Genomic DNA, 24,287 nt, shown 5'->3' on the forward strand with positions numbered 1-24,287 from the left:
GTTCCAGAAGGCTGTTCGAAAACCGAAACCACGTTCTTTAAAAAAAAAAAACCAACTTTCTGAAGGACATCTGTTCACAATAGAGCGCTACACGAGAAAGCGTCACTTCCTCATGTAAGGAAGGCGGGAGGAGTCAAATTGCGCATTCAAGTGCGCTCAGTTTGAATTCTGGAAGGCCCTGTATTTATTAGTAGACAACTTCTAAAATTACGTTTGGGCGCTAACCAAGTGGACGAGTGTGCAATAGCTTCATCTCGTGGAAAAATGTTTACATTACAGTGTAATAATTCGACATTAGAATTACCGGTAATTTGTACTGGACCAAATTATGGTACAGGTAGATGTTTTTACACATTTGTAATTCCACATAACGGTGGTATCCTTCTTCACCATAAATATGTAAGAACACTAGTAGTAGAAAATAAAATGTATCCACATGATGTTGCTCAATCAGTTTTATTCAATACAGGCGGAGGTGGGGGGGTAATCAAGGCCAACAAATCAGGTCACTTCCTTCATTCTCAACACTCACTCCTAATTAAACATCAAAAACTGATTGGTTGAGACACAAAATCATTCCAAATAAGAATAATAAATAGTATATTTCCTCTTTTTTTAATCATCCTTTGTATTAAATGTCAGCCTGTCTGTCACTAACCATGTCCATCTGCACATACACACACCCAGCCACAATAATATACAATATGATACACACACTTGCATTATATACACACCACTCAACCTGTATGATCACTGCTCTCCCTCTTCCTCACATTCTATCATAAAGTAACAGCGTAAAGGGGAACCACCCTCTCTCTTTCTCTCTCGGTAAGTAAAACACAAGTTTTACTCAGAGGACCACATAGACACAAATTGAGGATGAAGATTTCTAAGGGCCACTTTGAAATTCTCCAACTTCAATTTATTAAACAAGCTAAAAATCAATCCATCACAATAGTTTACATTGCGGCAGGCCACTAATGGCCGCGGGTTTAAGTTCAGACACCCCTGATATAGTTGGACAACTGCAGTCAAACAAGGATGTCAAACGGTGGTGTATTTGGAAGGAAAGTAACAGAATGACCAAAAGAAAAATGATGAACAAGGAAGTGGCGCAACCTCCTTTGATGATGGGAAAGGATTTTCATGGGTGCCTGGTACAATATGAGCAATTCAGGTCATGATGGATGACAGAAACTATTTTGGTAAATTCCTTGAGAGTGAATTTGTAACTAGAACTTTTCCATCCATCGTACTTATTTCCTTCAAAATGGCACCCTCGGCTGCAGAGGCATCATAGGGTCCGTCATCTTGACGCTTTGTACAAACCGTTTTGGTGCAATTCATTTCTATGAGCTCATCATCTCTCAGACTCCGCCTCACATTCGCACATACAAACACGCACACTCCAGTTTTTTGATAAGTAATACATTCAAACCTGATGTGTCATAAGTAAGGAGATGCGAGGCCCTGTTATTGCACTTGAGCGTACGGAAAAGGGGGCGGCGGCGGCCATTTTGGATGCTGCTAAATAGACGGATGAGCGGCGTTCCAGTTTCACACAACCAGGATCTTCACCTCATCCTGCTCGTCGGGACGGTAGAAGAAGGGGATGCAGGGATTCTCGCCCATGAATGGGGGCGGCCGCGGTAGCCCCTGCGGGTTCTGGATCTCCTGCAGCAGCTGCATGATCTGCTGCGCCGTGCCATCCTCCTTGGGCTCCGCAGGGGGCGGGCTGTGATGCGATGGTGCTTCCTGGCCAGCGGTGGGCTCGGAAAGGGGAATGATCTCCATGGTATCTAGGACACAGAGAGTCTATCAGAGCCGTGTGTGTAAAGCCCATCTTATGCTACCCGGTAAAAAAAATGCTTCATCATGTCATTGTTCCAAACAAAAAACACCAACATGGATTTGGAAGGACGACGTTGATCTGGCGCTTGCCTGTGAAGCCCCTTGAGCTCACCTGCTCCGCTGGCAGCACTGAGGTTGTCAGCGTGTGCTTGGAGTTCGGGGTGACGGTGATCCTCGCCAACAGGAAGAAGGTCGGGGTTTGCCGAAGCCACGCCACCAACGACGCTGGCATATTTGCCATACCAGTCATTTCGCTCCGCCACCAGCCTCATGACGAGGTCCTGCAGCTCTGCCAGCTTAGCCTGATGGGCAGGGTATTATTTCGGACATGTGGTCACTGCCGAGGAGATGTTCTGGTCAGTACCTTCATCTCTTCCTTGTCCTGAGCCAGCATGCTGATGTATTGTTCCTTCTCCTGGTGCTTCAGCTTCATGATGGCCCTTTGGTTCTGGTACAGGGCAATGTACTCTCCTGAAAATCAAAGTGCCCACAACGTTTGCCAAATTCTAGCTCGTGTCCCACGTTGGCGGCAGAAAGCATCCTTCCCCTCACCGATGGTATCTGTCTCGCCGGAGAGCTGGATGCAACGGTGCTCCAACTCCTCCACACGCTCCTTAAGGTCAGCCTTCTCCTGCATGAGTGAGGTGAAGCGCTCTTGGAGCTTCTCCATTGCCATCTGTAACGCCTGATGAACTTCCACCGGCACTCCTCCTCCTTCTGGGCACATTTTTATACGACTTAGCTTTTTCTATATAATACAGTATAATTTAATATCTAATTGTGTGTGTGCGTTTTTCACACACACAGAGAAAGAAAAAAAATCACATAATAAAAGTTATTTGAAAAAAATCGTTCAGCTAGAGTGGGCAGGCATTCCAGAGACCCAACTGCTAGTGTCCGAGATTTAAAAACAAACAACAGAAACAATCACACGATACAAATGCATCTTCTCTCACCTGAATGGTGACTGTGTTCACAATGACTGTGTTGGCCCTGAGTGTGTTCGTGTTCATGATGGTGATCATGATGATGATGATGGTCATGGTCATGGTCATGGTCATGGTCATGCCCATGGTGGCTGTGCTGCTGCAGGCTGAGAGCCGCGGCCGCCCGGTGCTTTGCGGCTGCGTGGAGTCGCTGCTCCTCCCTCAGCTGCCTCTTTGCCTCGTCCCGCTCGGCCTCCAAACGAGCCAAAGCATCGCGAATGAACTCTTCCTGCGGAGGTGGTGAAAATCAGTCGCAAAGTCAAATACAAGCAAACGTTGCACTAAGATTCACCATAAATGGAGCTTATACATGGCAAGGCATTTCGAATTTTTGAATATCACTGACATAAAACTTGTGATAACCTGAGGATGTGTAATACTATAAGTATCAAAAGTTTGGTGGTTGTGAAACATTGTTCTCACCATTTCTTTTTGGCTCTCAAAGTCTTGCGGGATGATGATGGAGGGTGACTCTGGAACGGTTTCTTGAGGCAACTTGCTCTCCACTCCATCTCCTGAACAAAATGATCCATCAACGATGACAATAAACCTTTTATAAAGGTACTACTTATGACATATACAGTACCATATGTGGAAAAAGTACTTCCTTTCCTAAACCTATTAACGAGTTAGGCCCTCCTCAGCAGCAACAACTGAAATCAAGCCTTTTCTACAGTTGGCCATGTGTCTGTCCTTCATATGTGTGATATTTTGGCCCACTCTTCCTTGCAGAAGAGCGGATTAAACTTTTGCTATTAATACAACACCAGGAGGGCATTTTGACAATGACAAGTAAGACACAAACCTTCATCTCTGGGCGCCATGGCTAGAGCCGAACTGTTGAGCAGCTCCCTCACCTCAGCCTTCAAATGCTCGTTATCTTGCACCAAATGATCCAAATGCTCCTGAGTGGGGAAACAATGTCAGTCATGTCATAACTTCACGAGAGAACAAGTGGGAGGCGCACGCTTACATACCTGCGCTCGCTTCAGCTCGTTCTGGCTGACTTCCAGCTGAGCGCGGCCCTGGGACTCATCATGCTGCAGCCGGTCCATGAGCTGGCTCTGCGTGAAATACTGCCGGTGGAGCTGCTCTCTCTCGGAGGCCAGTGCCTGGTAGGCGGCGCTGTACTGCTGCAGATGGGCCGCCACCTGGTCCCTCTGCTCGACCAGACCTTGAGCTTCCTTGTATTTCTCTTCCAGCTGGTGGTGAGGGAAAGGCGAAATTAGCAAAACCGTCTGCGATGAATGTTTCAGATTAAAAAACACTAACAACATCGAAGAGTGCTTCCCAGCCATTGTGCCGCAGCACATTAGAATGAAATGAAAGGTCATCAGATTATCCAACCATCCAATTTCAATTGTACCATGAATGCTTTTTGTGCATTTAGTTTGGTTTTGTGCCATGAAATTTTTCTGGCGTGAAATGTGTACCTTGCATCAATAAAGGTTGGGAAACACTGACGTCGAAGACCGAACCTGCTCTTTCACATTGTGCAGTTGCTCTTGAAGCTCGCCCATTCTGCGCGCCAGCTCCTTCTTAACATGCTGCTCTGACTGAATGGCGGAGGTCAGCTCCATGTTCTCATTTGTCTGCAAAACATCAGGAAATACTGTATATATTTCAGATTAAAATGTAGCAATTTCTCAGCTTCAAAGGCAAGGCTTTGCTTCCCACTTCAATACTAAAATGAAAATGAAAACCACAGCGACAAATTGGCATCAGTTTCAGCACTTGTGGTAATCATGAGGACGACTGCTTTAGAAAATGGATGATTAAAATAAATAAATTAAAAATGCAATAAAAATCACCAGTTGAACAAAGCCGTTCTGCAGCTCAGCAAGCTGGTCCTTCAACGTTCGGTTCTGCGTGAGAGCGCGGCTGATGGTTGCCTTGTCTGACTGAACGTCTTCGAGCATGCGGCGACGGTCGTCGGCCTCCTGGACTTGGCTCTCCGCCTGCTGCTCCAGATCTGACAGGCGCGCCTCTTGCTCGGAGCACAGGCGACTCAGCTGCTCATTGTCACGCAGCTATAAGGAAAAATTGTCACCTTAAAGACGCTTTGAAACATTTCGGGAAGACAACTGCAACACATTGATGCACACCTGCGACTGGTACTGTTCATTGAGAGAGTCCTTGTCCTGTTGCAGACTGTTGAGTGATTCCCGTAGAGCCATTTCACTCTCTGAAGGCCCTGAGGACTGAGGTTCTCCAATACTCTGGTCTTCTTTCTCTCGGGACAGTAATGCTGCAAGAGACGGAGAAGAAACAGATTAAGGCGCGTACAAAAGAACAGGTGTTTGACTAGAATCCTATACAAGGGGTCTTTGGTTTACAACGGTCCTAACACACAATATTTTCAGAGGTGGGCATTGTCAGTCCGGTGAGTCTGTCAGTGAGCTGCCATCAATATTTCAGGCCGGCCCAGTCAGTCAGTCGTCTGCGACAGCCAAATGGTGTCAGGAACGGCCTTACCGGTACTACGTCACACACGGGGGCCGCACACCTGACACACATGCAAATAAAGAAAAATAAAACAGTGTTGTATACCTTTCAGTCCCACAGACCTAAATGACATGTGTCCCATTTTGTTTTCACTTCACCAATCAGTCTGGTGCTTTAATTTATGATCTTTATTTTGATTGGCTGTCTCCTATGAGGGACGGACTGGGCCCACGTGGGTCGGCCTGAAATACTGACGGAAACCGTGACGGACTTATAGACCTTCCATCAGTCTGACGGGATGCCGACCTCTGGCGTTTTTCATACTTTATATTAGCTGCAATTGACTTGACTACTGCGTTAGCGTAGTCAAGTCATAAACTACGCCACGTTCCAAATTTGAGTTATGACGACACAATAACAAATATGCAGGGAACCAAGAATCGATCAACTGTCGTAACAAGGTTACAATAAACACTTTAGCTTACCTGCTGCATTTCTTAGCTCTGTGATTGTGGCTTCAAGTTCTTGGACTCGTTCGATATTTCTGTCCCTCTCTTCGGCGACCAGTGACACCTTGGAGACGGAGGCGCACACATTAAGATACACACAGGCATTTATACAGGCAACCCCGTATATTCACAGTTAGGCATTCGCATATACAGTATAATCCCTTATTAATTAAAAATAAAAACCATGCTGAATTAAGACACCTGGGGACGGTTTTAAAATGATGAAAAACAAAAATAAGGTATACATAAGGACTCCTCTAAATCTCAGCGTAGTTTACTTGTGTTAGCAGCTGCTCTGTTTTGTCCTTCCAAACGCGGCCGCCCTCCTGGATCTGTTCCGCATAGCAGTCCCTCTCCGTCTTCAGCTGGGCAACAGATTCCATCAGCTACAGCATGGACGACAACGGTGCGTTAAAAGTAAAACTTGTTGGGAAGGGAAAGCAGCAATTTCTATAAAAGGTGTCCACACAATAGACAGAAAAAAAAAAAGAGTTTGCAGACCGAACCTGGTGATTGTGCATTTCCACTTGCTGCTTTTCTTCCAGCAGTAACTGGATCTGCTGGTTGGCACTGCTGGGATCCGACTGGGTGGAGCACTGGGCAAACAGAGCAATGCAGATGAAACAAAATTCCAATCTATGACCAGGGTGACATGCATAGATGGAAATGGACCTGCTGCAACATGAGGTCGGCGATCTCGAGCCTCTTGCGGAGATCCTCCACCTCCAACCGCAATGCTCCAGTCTCTTGCGCTCTCTGCCTGAGCTGCTCTGACAGCTCCGAACTCTGCTGTTTGGACTCGTCGCTCAAATTACTGCGAGCAAACGCAAAAAAAAAGATTGCGTGCGGCTTTTAATTGCCATGATGATCTTTTATGGTGAATGGACAAAAAAAATAACAAATAAAAAAATCCAAGGGGGAAAAAAAACCCCAATGTGACTAACTTTTGCCAAAAAAACTCACTTTTGTCTAAATATCTCGAGCCTCAGGGCGTCTCTCTCTTTTTCTAACTCTTTGTTGTGCTGCAGAGAAATAGTCACAGAAGCAAAGAATTCCATTGGTCTGATCCACAAACATTTCTTGAACCTTCTGTGCGTTGACTACTTTTTCAAACTGTTTCTGTTGCGTGGACACGGATGACAGCGTTCTCTCCAACTCTGACACTCTCTGCTTTGTTGACTGCAATCGGCTCGTCAGCTCCTCTGCTTCTCCTGAACGTACAATAAAATTGAAAGGAAAAGCACTTGATACTAGGGATCGTTTCCCATGGTCAAACATCATCAAAACACACATCACCTGCTTTCTGCCGGGCGGCCTGCTGCGTGTACTGTAGTGCGGTTTGTAGCTCAGATTTCTCGGAGACCAGGATGCCAATCGTTTGAATGTGAACCTTGTGAGATCAAACATACAGTGCAGCGTTTTGTCAGATTCACCCGAATTCAATGATTGTGTTTGCAATGCAATGACTATTTACATGCTACTTCATGATTAACTCGCATGTCAAGAACATAAGAATATACCTGTAATTGCTCCCGCATGGCTCCCTGTTCTTTGCAAAACTTTTGCTCAAATTCCTTTCGCTCCTGAATGAACAGAAATGCAAACATCGCAGGAGTGAAGATGAAAGTGGGAGGGGGGTTAAAAATACCTTCTGCAGCTGATCTGTGAGCTCCTGAGATTGTAGTGCCTGAGTAAGCAAAAGAACACAATCATCATCATGGCAGCGTGACACAATTGCAGCCTTACATTGTAGCCTAAACGATTAAGTTCATGTCACAACATCAACTCTTTGTTCATTTTTGATGTGCTAAACCTGTTTATGATGTGTTTCCTTCTCACTCTACACAGACAGCTTAATGTTTGCAGAAATGCATTCAGCGGGGGTGGGTGGGGTGTGCATGACTTGCATGCATGGGGAACCATTTTAGTGACACTTAAGGTGGCGTGCATTAAAGGTGACATGCAATACATCTCGTGCACTGTGGCATTCAAAGACTCACACAAACAGCTTCTTACCAGCTGGTCAAGCTTGGTATTGAGCTGGGAGTTTGTTAAGTTGCTGGACTCCAGGGCAGCAGACAGCTCCTGGTTCCGACTCTACCGTGTGTACATGCATCCGGAATGGCGCGGCGAGGGAATGGAAGAGAACGGTAACGCATTTGTAGCAAGACAAATAAAAAGGATACGACAAGAAAGGACAAACATTTGTAAATGATTAACACGAGGGCAAACCGTAGCATCTTTGTGTGTGGTGCCAGAAAATAAAAAAAATAAAAAAATAAAATAAAATCGTGACTAGTGGAGTGTATCAAAAACTATGAGCATTGCGTCATACGTCCAATTCTCTCTCGCCAATGGACGGCATACTGTCGCCATTCACGTGTGCAGCAGATGACTGAAATCACAAAAATGAATAAACCTAATTTAAAAAACATATCCAGCCATGAGTTCTATTTGTATCCATCAGAGGTTGTAGCAACATACTTCAGAGACCAGGCCGTTCAGTTGCTGAGAGAGCTGTCGCAGGCTCTCCGTGGATGACAGCCGTCTGCGGGACAACATTTATATACAGCACAGACATACATGAGAAAAAAAAATAGCACTTTTGTGTTCTCCTGCATGCCCTGTTCCAAGTGCTATGTCCTCAACTTTATGAAACTACTGCGTTGGCAAACTCTTGAGTATGGCATTTCCTTTTTGCTGTTTCGGTCGATGCATGTACCACTGTAGGTTGAGTGAAAGAAGCCAATTTACCTATTCTCCTCTGTTAAATTCTCATTGCCATTGGCGTCAGGGTAGTCCTACAGAAAGACAAAAAAGTGAGAATGGGAGACAAAGAGCAAGTAAAACATCAGCAATGAACATACAAATGGAAAGTAATAAATCAGCGTACTGCAAGTAAATCAATTCCAAAACAAAAATCCAGTTTCGTATTGTAGATACTGTGGAATGACAGTGAAGCACGAGGTCGCACGGCAGAGGACAAGCTAGAAATCGAGTTGGGAGTGAAACACACCTGCAGCATGTCAGTGTGGTATCCGACACTCTGGAGGTTAGTAGTGGTGTTAGTGCTAGTAGCGTTTGACAGGTGTGAGCCCCCGTCGAGCTCAGCCGTTGGAGGGGGACCCGAGGACATGTTGGTCTCCATGTTGGCTACAGTCTGAAGTGGCGTGCACACAAAAGAATATATATACATACACACACACACACACACACACACACACACACACACGTGTTAGGCTAGAACAAAAAAAGCAACAGAGAAGCATTTGTGCGCGGTTACGTGCACTGACAACACGCTATTCATACAATGAAAGACAGCGAGACATCAAGCAGTTTACCAGCCAATTCATTTGAGACAAGCTTGCTTTGTGGAGCCTGTTCAAAACACTGTCATGCTATGCGCTCCACAGATCCAAACTGTCTCACTTCTGATTAGCACATTATATGAAGTTCTCAGCAAACAGTGGTAGGAGGAGAACAAAAAAAATACACATCAAATGCACCATTTTCTCAAGACCTCAAGCTGGGCACGTGCTCTCTGCACCATGTGACAAACTTAAGAGCCCTTCATTAGAGGAGTCGGTCAGAATGGGCATGAGAGCACTTCAATGATTTAAAAAAATAAAAATACATGGAGGGGAGGAGGACACACAGGTTAGAGAAGCATAGAAAAAGCACAGCAGAGACAAGGACAGAGCGAGCTCACCTGACTTTTGCCATACGGAGGCAGGACTACTCCATTGCTTTGACTAAGCGCTTTGAGAATATTGTCATACTATGTACATGACGGAGACATGGAAGGAAAGAGAGGAAATCTTTAGACGAGAATGACAAACAACAGCACAGAAGGCAGACATATTTAGAATTGCCCACAGGAAGTTGCCTGGGAAAAAGGGTAGAACAAATTAAGTCGCTTACCTATCAAACAGTTACTAAATAAAATGTTTGGGACTACAACTACAAAGTCTTTAAGGAATATAATAAGAATAACAGCTTTTATGAGGGAGATTTTCCTCCATAAACTTTGTATGTGGGGTATTCAACTTAAGGGCTTTCAGTATACTGTATTTTTGCAGTGTAACCTGACCAGAGGAAGCTGAATATCGAGTTCAAAACAAGTCGAAAGCAGCTGAAGCAGAAGATGAGATGAGGCTTGACCAAGCTTACATTGTCTGGAGAGTTTCTGTCAATCGAGGTTGCATCGTACTGGTTGGGTCCTTTCACTTTCCTCTTCTTCTTGGCCGCTGCACCGCCAAAAACTCCTTCACCTCCTCCTTTGTCTCCTCCAACACTGGTTGGAGTGCTTTTCTGCTGGAACTCCTTGAGCTGAGCCCCCCCCACCCCCCCCAAAAAAAAACCACAACAAAAAAAGATATGTGAGTGTAAACAATTTCAAAACACAACTGCAACGTGTGGAGCAACCCAAAAAACAAAACAAAACAGTGAGACTGTCTCAAGGACTCATTTTGTTCAGACTCTGGTTGGTGTTTTGCCATGACAGGTGACTGGAAGGAAATGATCCCTCTCTAAAGTCAATATTTGATAAAACGTTTGTCAACATGGTTCACAGAATATTAGAGAATCCTTTTCATGTTTTTTTTTTCTCAGAGCAATCTAGCACACGTTATGGAGCGAGCATCTACATAAGTGTGCGCTACAAGTTCTCGTTCCTCAGAATATCAAAACAAAAAAACCTGAGAAAACTTGGGACACTTGTTGAATTGTTTAAAATGTCATTTTACTCTGGAGAACTGTTTGATAATTGTGCCTAGTTCATATTTGCTGGATTGTTTCTCTGTTCTTACAACTGCCACGGTTTTATTCCGAGGAATACTTCAACGTTATGCTGTCACGATCGTTATGTCATCGTGCTTGCGTTTTCTGTTGTCTTTCAATGTTTGTAGTCATCCTTCGTTGTGACTGAAAAACATTTAAGTGCTGCACCGTTATAGAGTCCAAAACAAATTTCCCTCCGAGATAATGCAGTTCATACTATCCTAGTCTACATAAGGGGTGTTCACACGGCACACATTTGCTCCGGCGCTGCACCGATGTATTTTGTTGCAATATATTTTGCACCGCAGCAAATTGTGTGGAGCGTTCACACGTACAAAGCCACTGAGCGTGTCTGCACCGGCACAGCGTCGGTGCAGCCCCACTTGCGTCCACACGGCAATTTCTGCAGCGGGGCAAAACGACAGAAAACAAATGAGCTGTCGTGTTGGTTCTTTTTAAAACGTATACACAACTCAAGCGACTACTGTACAGGCACGTCCTTCTCCTTCTCGGTCTCAGTGCCTTCTGCTCGAGAGTGACCGCCCCCGAAAACGTAAATCAACGATGACTTCAATGACACTCAGAAAAGCAAACACGTAATGCGCCAAACAGAAAATCAAGAGAGGAAATCACAAAATAAATTATATGGGGAGCGGGGGGTTGTGAACACACAACAAATGAACAAACTACAAAAACAACTCCGAGACAGTCCAGTCTTCTACAAAAGGAAAGATGTTACCAGCCAAGTCTTGTGTCGTTATTAAACAAACACATGGCGGAAGTCCGACAGAGCACGAAAGCAACGCATTCTCGCCGTACGTAAACTCGTCACAAGCATTTGCTCTGGAGCAAATTTAACCCAGTTGCGTTCACACGTGCAAATTTACACCGGTGCTGCTTCGCTAACGAGCATTTGCTCTGGAGCAAATTTTTAAACCACCTCCCTGAGGTGGATCAAATTTGGTCCGGTGTAAGCTGTTTTGCGGGGCTACGCCGGAGCTAATTTGCACGTGTGAACGCTCTACTGGGGCAGCCCCGGCGTAGCACCGGACCAAATCTTGCCGTGTGAACACCCCTATAGTGAAGGCTCCGATAACATTGGAAGCTCTAGGTTAGAGGTATGCGAGCAAGAATGCACCCAACCCAGTCTCAAACAATGTTCATCCTACTCAGGTTTAAAGTTTAAAATGAAGCTAGGCACAAGTAATTCTCAACCAAAAAGCAAGTCTGTAAGTCTGTCTTCGTTTTTGTCTGTGTGCATGTTAACTCGAAGCCCAACATAATAGAATTGTCAATGTGAGCACTTTTCCTTGCCTTGACGTTTGTCATAATGGGTCCACAGCAGCAGAGGACCATTGAAAATTCTGTGAAATTCTTCTTTCAAAAGGGACATTTTAAAATACTGACTCTAGGGGCGAAATATCCCATCGGACATTTATTTAATATTCACCGCTGTTTTAGGCAAATGTTGGCAAAGTAACTTCCTAAAACGTCACGTCGCACATTTTAAAGGCCATATTCGAACAAGCAAACATGCCAACGCCAAACACACACCCCGGGACAGGGAAGAGGGCTGTCAGCTGTCAAAACACCCGACTTACTGGAACTTACGACCAACTCAATAACAAAAGCCGGTCCAAAAAACAAAACAGTGAGACGGTTACACACGTACCCCGTTCCCTATTCATTAGTTAGCCTTTTGGCTAATATTTTATTAGCCAAGTTAGCACGTTCCACTTCGACGGAATACACATTTTAGTTTGTCAGCTAAAAAGCAACTCGAACGCACTCAAGAAAAGAAATCGCTGACTATTCGGGTGTTGTTGCGTGGTAAAAAATGTCAATTGGAGATAAAAAGGACGACCAGAATTAGAAAAAGTTGATGTTAGAAAGTAAAGGCCTCGATACAGCCCCAGACTTTCCTGAGCATTGATGCATGAGACAACCGACAGAGGCCGGACAAGCGTCGGCTGTAGAGGTCGCAAGACGTGTAATGACACTACCATTGCCACGTTAATACAATTGTGACAACCCAGCATGGAGCGTGGAAAACAAAAGCCACTTTAATAATAATTCACCGGATGAAAATGAATTTAATTTTACCTTTTTCTTGGCTGCGGCGAGTTTTGTTTGCCTGCTCTGGTCGGCCATCCTGCTGCTGCCGTGGTGGTGAACAGCCCGGTCGAACCACGTCATCAATTTGCTGTCTGATGCATAAGATCCAAGGCTCTAGGGGGCGCACTTAACTTTGTTTATTTATTCAAAAAAAGAAGAAAAAAATGAACAAGAACAAGAAAAAAAACCCACAAGCACTAGGAGGCCATGCAAAAGCACACACGACTAGTCTCGAGTTGAGATTCGAAACCATAAATTCAGAACGAGGCGGACAAGCTAACCACCACGCTTTCTTCACAAATTACTTCATTAACATTTTCTGTGCAGTATTCATGCATGTTGTGTTATCGTGTAATAGTGGGCCTGCTGCAGAGTAAGCGCTGCCACTATTGCTAAGGAGATAGCGCGAGTTCTAACCAGAGCTTTGCAGCACATCTTTCAGTTTTTCTCAGTCACTTTGATACATTTCTCACATCAGAATTGAAATTCCCACAGTGAGTGCATTTCTCAAAAGAATTGGTACAAATAGCGAAACATCACAGCTCCCCTTAAAAATCCTCAGTACATCATTCAAGACTAAATAAATGTGTCACTAAACATGGCAGTGCCATCAAAATGTCGAGTTGATCATATTGTAAATTATGTTTTGCAATTACAGGGATGCATTACTGGGACAAGAAATTCATTTCGAGGCTGAATTAAAAACCTTACTGATACATTTAATTCAGTGCACATCATCTTTGTAGATTTTGTCACGTCATTGAATTACCTGTATGTACAGGGTGAAGGCATAATATTAATACTGTATTGTCATATTGTCATCATAAAGGATGTACGTACATTGGCAGCCATTACCCAGCCATGACCTAATTTTACTTGTAATAAACCATTATCAGCGCTGTTTTGTTTGGCATGTCCCGTTGTTCATTCACATTTTTATTGTTTTATTTAATTAATGAATGAATTAAAGTTTAGTTGTGCAGTACTGTATTCCTGATGTAACTACCCAACAATACAAATTATCTGATGCAACAAAATACAGTGACAAATAATCCACAGTAACTAACTGTTCAAATTGAACGTTTGACACATTAGTCACTGACGTGAGTCAACGTCGATTGATCGAGGAGAGATATCAATGACAACGGAAGTGCAACGTTTTTAGCGTAAAATAAATAAATAAATAAATGCACCCACCCTAGCCAGTCGTCATGAGTGGCGTGTCACTGTACGAACCACGTTCCCAGTCCAGCCAATCAGCGTCGATTGAATTACGTCGTCACAAAACCATGTTGCGTGCAAATCATCGAAGGCCAGCGTACCAAAAGGAACCAATAGGCACATTCCAACGCGCAGCCTCTCCTCCAATCGCTGGCCTCCACGATTGGGAAGCGGTGACGGATTATATAGGGGCAGCGCTCAATTCATTCTATATCAAATCTCCCAGGCAAGAATACTGACAGAGTCAAAACTAGCAACGAGTGAATTATATTGTCTACGTTCCAAGTTAACGCACAATCCGACGATTAAGGTATGTCCGACTTTTTCTTAAACATGTTTCAGAAACTGCCTTAGTCTAATTTATGTAAGATATGTAAAGACAACATTATACACGTGTACTGCGTTGTCGTAAAGATCTCTTCTGCCGCGTTACATTTCGGCACACTAGCTGTTTTAATCCATTTTGCCATCTTTAAATATAACAATGTCCTAAATGACTGAAATTGTTGCTCTCTTATAAGTCTATCGGTCAAGCTAACTAGGTTGTCTAGCTAGCTAGCTGCCGGCCTTGGGAAAATAATGAAAAAAATCCGAATGAGTGGTCATTGAAACGAAAATGTTTTGAGCCACATCAATTTGACATAAAGGGAACGTTTAAAATCTGAATATTTCCCTCGAGCCGAACAGTCTCCCATTTCGTGCGGCTAACAGCAAACGTACTTGAAGAAGTTGGCAGACAGTGGCCTACGCAATTAACAAAGGCAATCTGTTTTTTTCCTCTACAGATATATTCATTTTCTCCAGGGACTTGAGCAATCGACTAAACAAAATGAAGTTTGTGTGGCTATTAGTGGCGCTGGTCTGCGCCGTGTCTGCTGATGATGACGACAAAAGGGACAATGTGGGCACCGTCATTGGCATCGACCTGGGGACCACTTACTCTTGGTAAGGCGCGATCTTTTAAAGCGAATGATTCATCAATCTACTAGTTCTAATATTGTAATCTTCCCACCCCTTTCAGCGTTGGGGTCTTCAAGAATGGCCGTGTCGATATCATTGCCAACGACCAGGGCAACCGCATCACTCCATCCTACGTGGCGTTCACCAGTGAGGGTGAGCGTCTGATCGGTGATGCCGCCAAGAACCAGCTGACCTCCAACCCAGAGAACACAGTGTTTGATGCCAAGAGGTTGATTGGTCGCACATGGGCCGACTCTTCTGTCCAGCAAGACATCAAGTACCTGCCTTTCAAGGTATTGTGAAAGGGATACACAAATATCACTGACACTGATGAATTAAGATATCGGTGCGTGTGGAAGGAGGGGGAGGAAAAACAAAGGATCCAATCTTATTGCATAATTAATACATGCTAATAAGAAATGCAATACTTACTACCATAAAATGGTGACATTTTTAATAATCACAATATTGATATCTATCATAAGAATGAAAAGATCAATAGTTGCTGTTGGTATTGCAGTACTATGTGTTACGGTACACATCTACCAACAAGTATTTTTATGGTCGTCTTCAGGTGAATGACAAGAAGAGCAAGCCTCACATCCAAGTTGACATTGGTGGTGGTCAGATGAAAACATTCGCCCCAGAGGAGATCTCTGCTATGGTTCTGACCAAGATGAAGGAGACCGCCGAGGCTTATCTGGGCAAGAAGGTATAAAAAAAAATGACACCTGTAAATTGCAGCCCTTTGCTCGTGTGAGAGACAATTTTGTAACGAAAACTCTCGTATCGCAGGTCACTCACGCTGTGGTCACTGTTCCGGCCTACTTCAATGACGCCCAGCGCCAAGCCACTAAAGATGCCGGCACCATTGCTGGGCTCAATGTGATGAGGATCATCAATGAGCCGTAAGTGTTAAGATGGCAAATTATCAATGCGCCCTTTTTGTTTTTCCTGTCCTGAAGTGTGGCATCCTTCCCCGCAGAACTGCTGCTGCCATCGCTTATGGCCTGGACAAGAAGGATGGTGAAAAGAACATCTTGGTGTTCGACCTGGGCGGCGGCACCTTCGACGTCTCACTGCTGACCATCGACAATGGTGTGTTCGAGGTGGTGGCCACCAACGGTGACACCCACCTGGGAGGGGAGGACTTCGACCAGCGTGTCATGGAGCACTTCATCAAGCTGTACAAGAAGAAGACTGGCAAGGACGTGCGCAAGGACAACCGTGCCGTGCAGAAGCTGCGTCGTGAGGTGGAGAAGGCCAAGCGGGCACTGTCTGCCCAGCACCAGACCCGCATCGAGATCGAATCCTTCTTTGAGGGCGAGGATTTCTCGGAGACCTTGACCCGTGCCAAGTTTGAGGAGCTCAACATGGTAAGTTCCCTTAACCTGTTCAGGAGTGATCGTGATCTGACAACCTTTAATAAATTGATTCTGTTGTGTTGTCAGGATCTGTTCCGGTCCACGATGAAGCCCGTGCAAAAGGTGCTGGAAGACTCTGACCTGAAGAAGTCCGACATTGACGAGATCGTCCTGGTTGGCGGCTCCACACGTATCCCCAAAATCCAGCAGCTGGTGAAGGAGTTCTTTAATGGCAAAGAGCCCTCCAGAGGAATCAACCCCGACGAGGCCGTCGCTTATGGTGCTGCCGTACAGGCTGGCGTGCTTTCCGGAGAGGAGGATACCGGTAAGCTTTTGTCGCACTGATGTATTAGGCCATGTTTACAAACGTGGGCCTTTTTATTAAAATAACACAATTTCTCCCTCCTTTTCCTTCAGGTGATGTGGTTCTATTGGATGTATGCCCTCTTACTCTTGGCATTGAGACTGTGGGAGGAGTCATGACCAAGCTGATCCCCAGGAACACCGTGGTGCCCACCAAAAAGTCTCAAATCTTCTCCACGGCCTCGGACAACCAGCCTACTGTCACCATCAAGGTCTATGAAGGTAAGACTCTCAGCCACTGGATGCTTTTGCACAGGGATTCTGTAAAATTACTTTGAGACACATAGGCGTTGGCCTACAGTTAGGGCATGTTTGGGTGGGGGCGGTGGGAAATCCAGTTTAGCAACATGATCTCAATCATACTGATCTACTGTTTAAGGTGAGCGTCCCCTGACGAAGGACAACCACCTGCTGGGCACCTTTGACCTGACGGGCATCCCCCCCGCACCACGCGGCGTGCCACAGATCGAGGTCACCTTCGAGATCGACGTCAATGGCATCCTTCGAGTCACGGCGGAGGACAAAGGCACGGGCAACAAGAACAAGATCACCATCACCAACGACCAGAACCGGCTGACGCCCGAGGACATCGAGCGCATGGTGAATGATGCCGAGCGCTTTGCCGACGAGGACAAGAAGCTGAAGGAGCGCATTGACTCCCGCAACGAGCTGGAGAGCTACGCCTACTCGCTGAAGAACCAGATCGGCGACAAGGAGAAGCTTGGCGGAAAGCTGTCCGATGAAGACAAGGAGACCATCGAGAAGGCCGTAGAAGAGAAGATTGAGTGGATGGAGTCGCACCAGGAGGCCGATCTGGAAGAATTCCAGGCCAAGAAGAAGGAGCTGGAAGAGGTGGTGCAGCCCATCATCAGCAAGCTCTATGGCAGTGCGGGTGCCCCGCCACCAGAGGGTGCTGAAGAAAAGGATGAGTTGTAAGCTGATCTAGTCACTCAGTCGCCTCCTTTAAAAAGAAAAAAACCCCCACATTGATGTACATATTGGACTGATGGGACTCATTGTGAGAGGGAGGGGCGACCATACGGAATCTTCGAAAGACTTTGAAGCGAGTTTCAGCTCGTTTGGTGTTTCTCTTCGCCGGTGGGTGGAGATATGTCAGCCTGGATTCTCAAGGCTCACTGCTGCTGTTCTCAGGCAGTCCTGATGGGGATCACGTAGTACTAGTCGTAGTAGAGGGTGGGAAGGGAGGGTTTGCTCTTCATGGGTAGGCTGCCTAATGGCTCCTCAATGCTAAAAGTTATTTATTGAATCTGGAAAGGCAGTGAAATAAATGTTTGATACAAAATAAGTTGTTTCCACTTCTATTTTCTCTGCGATCAGTGTCTCATGATTATGATGCAGTTAATTGCATGATGGCTTTGTTTTTTTTCCCCCAGTTGAATTAAACCCCCCCAGCATGACGCTGCCATTGCCACCATCATGCTTCACTAAATATTTTTTGATTCCGAGCATTGATGTTTGTGTCAAAAATAATTTGGACCAAAAAGGTTCATTAGACTACAATACATCTATATTTATATAGCGCTTTCAAAGAGGATAAAATCACACTTTCCACACCTAGACGAACAACTATTTGCGCTCAGTCACACCTAAGGACCATTTTCAATGTTCCTTTAACCTGTCATGCATGTTTTTTGGAGTGTGGGAGAGAACCGGAGTACCCAGAGAAAATCCACTGATGCATGGGGAGAACATGCAAACTCCACATTGGAAGGCCGGAGCTGGAAACGAACACTGCACTGCACGGTGAGGCCGACGTGCTAACCAGTCGACCACTGTGCGCTCTAAAGTCAGTCCTTAATCAAAATATTGATAACTTTGATATCTATGAACTAGCTGTTAATGCGAAGGCTAGCTGTTGGACCCTAAGAGCAAAATGTTATTTACTGAATATAGTCAATATACTTCTGGAAAGACATTGAAATAAATGTTTGATACAAAATCACTTGCTTTCATTTTTTTTTTATTTCCTCTACGGTCCATCAAGTCACCACGGTCACAACACAGTCGTTGTGTATGACACCTTGTGTGTCCATCCCACCAAATACAAAAGCCAAGTGTATTGTCTCGGCGTGTAGTGTCTTGGCTGGAGCGGATGTTGGCGCGGCTTCGGGATTCGCGGCGGCTGTTTGCACTTCACCACCATCTCCCACAGCCTCCACCTTCCACGGTAGCAAACACATGCAGTGGTCCAGACGGTTCGGGGGCAAATCCCCCTCAAACTTCATTAGGGTCCAAGACTTTTTTTCTGCCAAAAAGTCCACAGGTCTGGTCATAAAATATGCTCTGCCGTGTTTAAATAGCACATGAAGGAATTGTACCTATGTTGAATGTGTACATGGCATTGCTGGCTCCGTCGGCAGTCAGCCCGCCAAGGATGTAAATATTGTTGCCCAACGCCATGGCCGAATGTGCTGCCACGCCAGGTGGAACATCACCTTCGGGCTGCACTAACTCCCACGTCATATTACCTTTAAAATGCGCACATGAATGATATCGGTGTCAGATTCACAATTTCATTCCGATGCAAATCTCCCTCACCTCAAGAATTTTTTTTCCCCGATATAAATACATGAGACTAAAATAAATCCCACTTGACATCCCTTACTTGGATCAAGAGAGTACATGTCATCCAAGAAATCGTCGTTCGCCATGCCGCCATGAATGTAGATCTTGGAGCCTGCCGCCACTATAACGTGTCCGTGTCTGACGGGCGGCTGTGGGCCTTGCGTTTCTGGCTGCGTCCAGGTGGAAGACACTGGGAAGACCACAGTAATGCTGGCATAAAAACAACATCCATCCATTCATTTTCTGAACCGCTTTATCCTCACAAGGGTCGCGGAGGGTGCTGGAGCCTATCCCAGCCGTCTTCGGGCTGTAGTTTTAGTGATTAATGTATGTGGAAATAAGTACATCCAATACTCGCCAGTATCAAAGACGTGAAGTTTCTGGTCGGCGACAGGTGATGCTCCTGCTTCCCCACCAGAAAACACATATAATAAGCTTCCCATGCAGGCTGAGTTGGTGTGATATGTCCTTGGACTGGGCGGCTCGCCCGTTACCGTGACATTTTCCCAGAGTGCCTTGCTTTCTGTGGATCACAACAGGAGGCAAATTTACATCACACTATCAAACACTAAGTCAGTCTTTTTTTTTTTTTTTTTTACCTGCTACTTTTATTTTTTGGATGCAGTTATGGTTGCCGCTCTGCTGCGCACCCCCAAACACCCACAAGCTCTGCGGCGGGCTTCCGGGCACCAATGTGCAGTGCTCATATCGAGCCTTTAGACCCTCCCATGGCAATGCATCCCACTCAAGACACTCTAGAAGAGTCAGAGAGGATAATAATTGCAACAATAGTTCAAAAATAAAATAAAATGCAATGATAGCTGTTCAAAAAGAAAAGTGCATTGAGGAATACAAAGGCAAGTTGTGGTTGGTGGGTGTGGAAAGGTTACCTGGCAGGCATCGCAACTCTGTGCTAAATAAATGATCACTTTCCAAGATCAAGCTTTTCTTTTGCCTCAAATATAACCAAATTAAAATAGTTTTTCTTTGTGTTTCCCCAAATAATTAAATGCATGCTTTTTGTTGGGACACTGCAACATTATCTTTTACTATTATTTTGCAACCCCAAATGAATAAAAATGCTAAATCTAAAAATCAAAAAATGTATAAAACACACAGGACCTGAGTATGACACCTATGTGAGATAATCATCATTCTTTAAATGAGTGAATTGCAAAGGTCCGTACTCAGATTTATGGCGTGTGTATGCGAGAAGCTGCCACCAGGATTTGCTCCCCCAACTATAAGGATCCTTCCACTGCCACCATCCCCGGGCCAGTAGGTGCAGGTGTGTCCCACGCTCACACCCGGGGACCTTCCGCTCGGTGCCAAGGAATACCTGGGTTGAAGTTGCAATGTTGAAGAAAATAACAAGGTTGGCCATCTTTATGCATCGACTCTCCCATTTGCTTACCATATTCCTTGTTTGGGCTTCTCTTGAGCTTCAAGCACCGGGAGAAGCTCCATGGCTGGCTGTGCATCAAACGGGAAAACCAAAAAGCTGTGCTATGTTGGAAAGTTATGCTTCTTCTCACAGAGATTGACTCTAAAATGAGTAAATTATAACGAATCCAGCATGGCAGTTCCTGAAAATGTGACACGATTTAGCATCGCGTTGCTATGATCTTACAAAGTACTGCTAGTTTTGAAATGTGAGAGATTGCACGCTTGTAGTCTTGGTGAACCAATCGTATCGCTTCTGTTGGGCTCTCACACATCGTCGGTGTGAAGGTTACCGTTGGTTAGTGTGTATTATTGGTGAAATATTTTCGACTAGGATTAAATTGCTGTTTTAAAGTAATGTTTATTAAACAACATAAATTATATTTCAACGAGCAAGGCACTTTTACCGCTCGGCGGTACGTGGCTTCAGTACTTGTGCGGTTGCGACATCTTTCTCGTTGAACATATCTGACACTTCCTTTTTCCGCCTTGACACCGCTGATGCGTTCACGTTCCAGAGTGGTAAATCGGAACCCAAAATACGCAATAAACCCAAATAAAATGCATTTACTCCCAACACACTCGACATGGTTGCTCTACGTGTCAAAGGTAAGTAGAAAATGGCGATACTTTGAAAAGTATTGTTTACCTAACCAAAAAACAAATCCTCTTTTACCTGTCACTAATTCATATTTGATGTTGATCTGTTTTCTGTTAGTCGGGTGATAAAGGTTGACGACGTTGCAAGGCAGGTCTTGTGTAACATTTACATTGCCGACTTGGGCCAATACAACCACGAGAATTTGCTATTTGCAGAGGTCTTTCACTTATGTGACGTTTAACGATACGTGCCTGAAGGGGATCGTGTCTTTAGACCACGCCCACGCCAACGTTCACTTCCGACTTGCTGAAGTCTGATAGTTTCTCCAAATACCTTTAGTTAACAAAATATGATTAGTAAAAATACGTGCATGTAAGGTTGTGTAGTGTTCATATTTCTGAAGTTACACGTTTAAATAATGAACACTAAGCTGTTTCTGAACAGTATTCCCGGTAGAGTACGGTATTCGAATGCATATTGCACTTCTAATTTTTCTCGGTAGGTGGTGCGATTGTTTATACTTGTTTGAGGACCATCCATCATTTTGCTTCCTGTCCCACTTTTGAGGATGATTTCTGTTATCCTGCATACCCTTGACCCTACTATATTTGCAAGATCAGCACATGTTCTGCTCTTGCTCTACGTGTGTATTTTTGGGCCCACTGTGAGTAAACGGATCTTAACCTGTTTCCTTCTAAGGAAGCACAGGATAATTCTCCTTTTGTTTGCCCTTCATTCCAACTGATAAGAACCTGAATGACCATGGGGGATTTTTGTGGTGGAAAAAAAGGAAGATGATTATATTTTAACGATCCAGAGGGAAGGACTAGACCAGAAGAAGAAGAAATACATGCAGATATGAGTTTTGTCAGCAAAAAAAATCATCCTTAGGTTGTTTTAAATTTGAAGGGAGTGGGTGGATTAGCGACATGGGAATAAATACATCAAGTTCATTTGTGGGTCACTTGTACACTGTCGCTGAGCAACATGTCAATGTAATACATGGCAGCTTTGTCTCTTGTGTCACATTTGAACCCGGAGGTGTGCTAAATCGTGCTGCGATTAATCTGGATTCTAGCAGTGCAACCTAATCACCATTTCAGCTCCACGACAGACACAAGCACACACGCCTCACTCAATCTGCGTATTAAAAACATGTTTTTGTCTTTTACTCTGTGTTGTTTGCGCTGGGTTTTTATTTGTTTCTCATGGGGTTTTAAAAAGAGGCAGACGATGGAACTTTTACATTTTAATTTGTTGTATATAAATAGGTGGATCTTCAGAGCGCCTGTCCATCTATTCCGTATAAAATGTAATTTTTTTTTATCTGCCTCTGTCCATCCATCCATTTTTTTACTGCCTATCCAGGGTCGGATTGTGGGAGCAGCAGCTTTAGTGGGGAAGCCTAGATTATTCTCTGCCCGGTCACCTCTTCCAACTTCTCTGACTCTGGTCTCTCCAACATGTCATCTATCGATCTATATACATATGGTATTTGTATATACATGTATACTGTAGGATTCTTGCACTGAGCAGTTGAGTGTGGTGGAATTTCCGTAGGTGACATTTGAAACACACACACACACCCTGGCAGCCAGCATCAAATTTCTTGGGAGTGTCTTTTGCGGAGGGATTCTCTCTGTGATGTCTTTCAAAGTTTACCTGCGCAAACCGCCCGTCACCTCTTCCAAAGCCCCGTCCTTCCTGCTGACGACTCACGGTGAGGACTCGTTTGTATGTTTTAGTTCATTTGATCTCAATCATGCTGTAAGTTTACTTTGTAATTAGAAAAACATTTAATGGGCGCTTATGAAAGCGGCGTCACAGGCCATTCACTGAGTACATCCTTCGGTGTGCTAATGAGGCGGCCCATTGCATCATTTATGGAGAGTATTATCCACACCTGCACTGTTGGCCCAAAGAGCAAAGCCTCATCCATTATCCAGTGTTTTTCTGTTGCCACTAATCAATAATGATGGGGTCAAAAAGGGTCCAGATCTGGAACCAACTGACCCAAGGATTCAACGGATAGAAAATGTGTGGGGTTGCTTACATTAAAATAGTTACTGACTTACAGTCCAGCTCCCTTTTTCTCCCTTTGAACTTGTCATCAAGTAATAAGAATAATCAGCCTGCGTTGCTATTTTGCTTGGCCGCTAACACTCTTTGAGGCAACTTCATAGCAGCCTTTTGTGTGGCGCAAGATGTACTAGGAAGACATTTGAAGCGGCGTTACCGCTTTGTTCTTCCGCATCCCCACATGCCAAGCTCGCTGTGGGAACGACAAACATCCCCCATACCCACCGTGTGAGCGGGGGCCCGAGGTGGTGGCGTCGTTAGCGGTGTGTGCCCGCGCTCTTCGTAGTTGGATAAATTTAGACGAGCGGCACAAAGCCAATGTTAGTACTGGGCCATGTTGACGTGGTCAACAAGGCTTTAAAAGGTTGGTGACAGAACTGAGAGACCAGCAGAAGGAGGCTGGGACATGAAAACTGCCTGGGCGAACACGAGACGCGACAGATGATTAACATTCAAGCACACACTCTCTCACACACACACACACACACACACAATATTGCAGGCAACATTCATTTATAGCTGTCAGTCTTCTCGCTGTCTTCTTCTGCAGGTCAGCTGAAACTGTCAATCATCCAGGAACAGGAAGTTCTTGCTGTAAGCGGTGAGGAAAAAAACATATGTATGAATAAAAATTTGAAAAGCTTCATGGTGTCCATCCACTGGTCACACAAGTGTATACAAAAGTAAAACAAAGTCATAACTGCGTTTAGCTGATCACTTAGCTGTACCATTTGTTGAGTTCAATTCCCACCACGTCTGATGGAGTAAATTTTGAGGTCAGGTCTGCTTCAGCGCGGCCCGGTCCCAAATGGGCCGAGGCCCGTTACCGATCCGCGGACCGGCGGTTGGGGACCACTGTCCTAGCAACCAAAGCAATGCACCCTCTTGTTTGCCTTCCCCTTTTCAAATACTTTTACTAGCCGCCCACGACCTCTGTATGGAGTCTAACTGGTGCAGCGATAGTTTTGTTTGTTTCCCACATCAT

At 44.9% G+C, this 24,287-nt stretch overlaps 4 protein-coding genes across 9 annotated transcripts in view; 2 read left to right on the forward strand and 2 right to left on the reverse strand.

Annotated features, from left to right (window-relative positions):
- Positions 1-440: 440 nt before the first annotated feature.
- Positions 441-12,817, reverse strand: golga2 (golgin A2). Of its 5 annotated transcripts, none has more exons than XM_086135025.1 (28): positions 12,674-12,817; positions 9,962-10,120; positions 9,501-9,569; positions 8,808-8,951; positions 8,546-8,592; positions 8,276-8,339; positions 8,127-8,186; positions 7,808-7,888; positions 7,440-7,478; positions 7,312-7,374; positions 7,088-7,181; positions 6,896-7,002; positions 6,755-6,813; positions 6,464-6,605; positions 6,298-6,387; positions 6,070-6,177; positions 5,768-5,855; positions 4,943-5,085; positions 4,649-4,867; positions 4,316-4,429; positions 3,815-4,039; positions 3,643-3,742; positions 3,261-3,352; positions 2,808-3,066; positions 2,404-2,565; positions 2,216-2,322; positions 1,964-2,153; positions 441-1,799 (listed from the first exon to the last, which is right to left on the reverse strand). In XM_086135025.1, exons 1-28 carry the CDS (start codon positions 12,764-12,766, stop codon positions 1,558-1,560), a joined length of 3,360 nt encoding a protein of 1,119 aa, XP_085991151.1. In that variant the 5' UTR covers positions 12,767-12,817; the 3' UTR covers positions 441-1,557. The 5 variants fall into 5 exon arrangements, with proteins under 5 accessions (XP_085991151.1, XP_085991150.1, XP_085991152.1 ...); XM_086135024.1 differs by having other exon boundaries at positions 2,404-2,568; XM_086135026.1 differs by lacking the exon at positions 9,501-9,569 and having other exon boundaries at positions 2,404-2,568.
- Positions 12,818-14,071: 1,254 nt separating this feature from the next.
- hspa5 (heat shock protein family A (Hsp70) member 5) lies at positions 14,072-17,899 on the forward strand. Its single transcript, XM_086135275.1, has 9 exons — positions 14,072-14,216; positions 14,692-14,851; positions 14,928-15,159; positions 15,441-15,578; positions 15,662-15,774; positions 15,852-16,242; positions 16,318-16,555; positions 16,648-16,815; positions 16,973-17,899. Exons 2-9 carry the CDS (start codon positions 14,736-14,738, stop codon positions 17,527-17,529), a joined length of 1,953 nt encoding a protein of 650 aa, XP_085991401.1. The 5' UTR covers positions 14,072-14,216; positions 14,692-14,735; the 3' UTR covers positions 17,530-17,899.
- Positions 17,900-18,562: 663 nt separating this feature from the next.
- Positions 18,563-21,120, reverse strand: rabepk (Rab9 effector protein with kelch motifs). Its single transcript, XM_086135281.1, has 7 exons — positions 20,594-21,120; positions 20,367-20,518; positions 19,779-19,934; positions 19,538-19,702; positions 19,220-19,369; positions 18,933-19,082; positions 18,563-18,859 (listed from the first exon to the last, which is right to left on the reverse strand). Exons 1-7 carry the CDS (start codon positions 20,644-20,646, stop codon positions 18,594-18,596), a joined length of 1,092 nt encoding a protein of 363 aa, XP_085991407.1. The 5' UTR covers positions 20,647-21,120; the 3' UTR covers positions 18,563-18,593.
- A 1,736-nt stretch (positions 21,121-22,856) lies between these two features.
- Positions 22,857-24,287, forward strand: part of rgs3a (regulator of G protein signaling 3a) — a 72,035-nt gene continuing 70,604 nt past the window's right edge. For both annotated transcript variants that reach the window (XM_086135276.1, XM_086135277.1), the window contains exons 1-2: positions 22,857-22,943; positions 23,853-23,903. In XM_086135276.1, the coding sequence (XP_085991402.1) occupies positions 22,868-22,943; positions 23,853-23,903 (127 nt within the window). In that variant the 5' untranslated portion in view covers positions 22,857-22,867. The remainder of the gene's footprint in view (positions 22,944-23,852; positions 23,904-24,287) is intronic.

This window comes from Hippocampus guttulatus, chromosome 17 (assembly GCF_054856545.1).
Source record: "Hippocampus guttulatus isolate MCC_2025c chromosome 17, RoL_Hgut_1.0, whole genome shotgun sequence".
In the NCBI taxonomy this organism is placed as follows: domain Eukaryota; kingdom Metazoa; phylum Chordata; class Actinopteri; order Syngnathiformes; family Syngnathidae; genus Hippocampus; species Hippocampus guttulatus.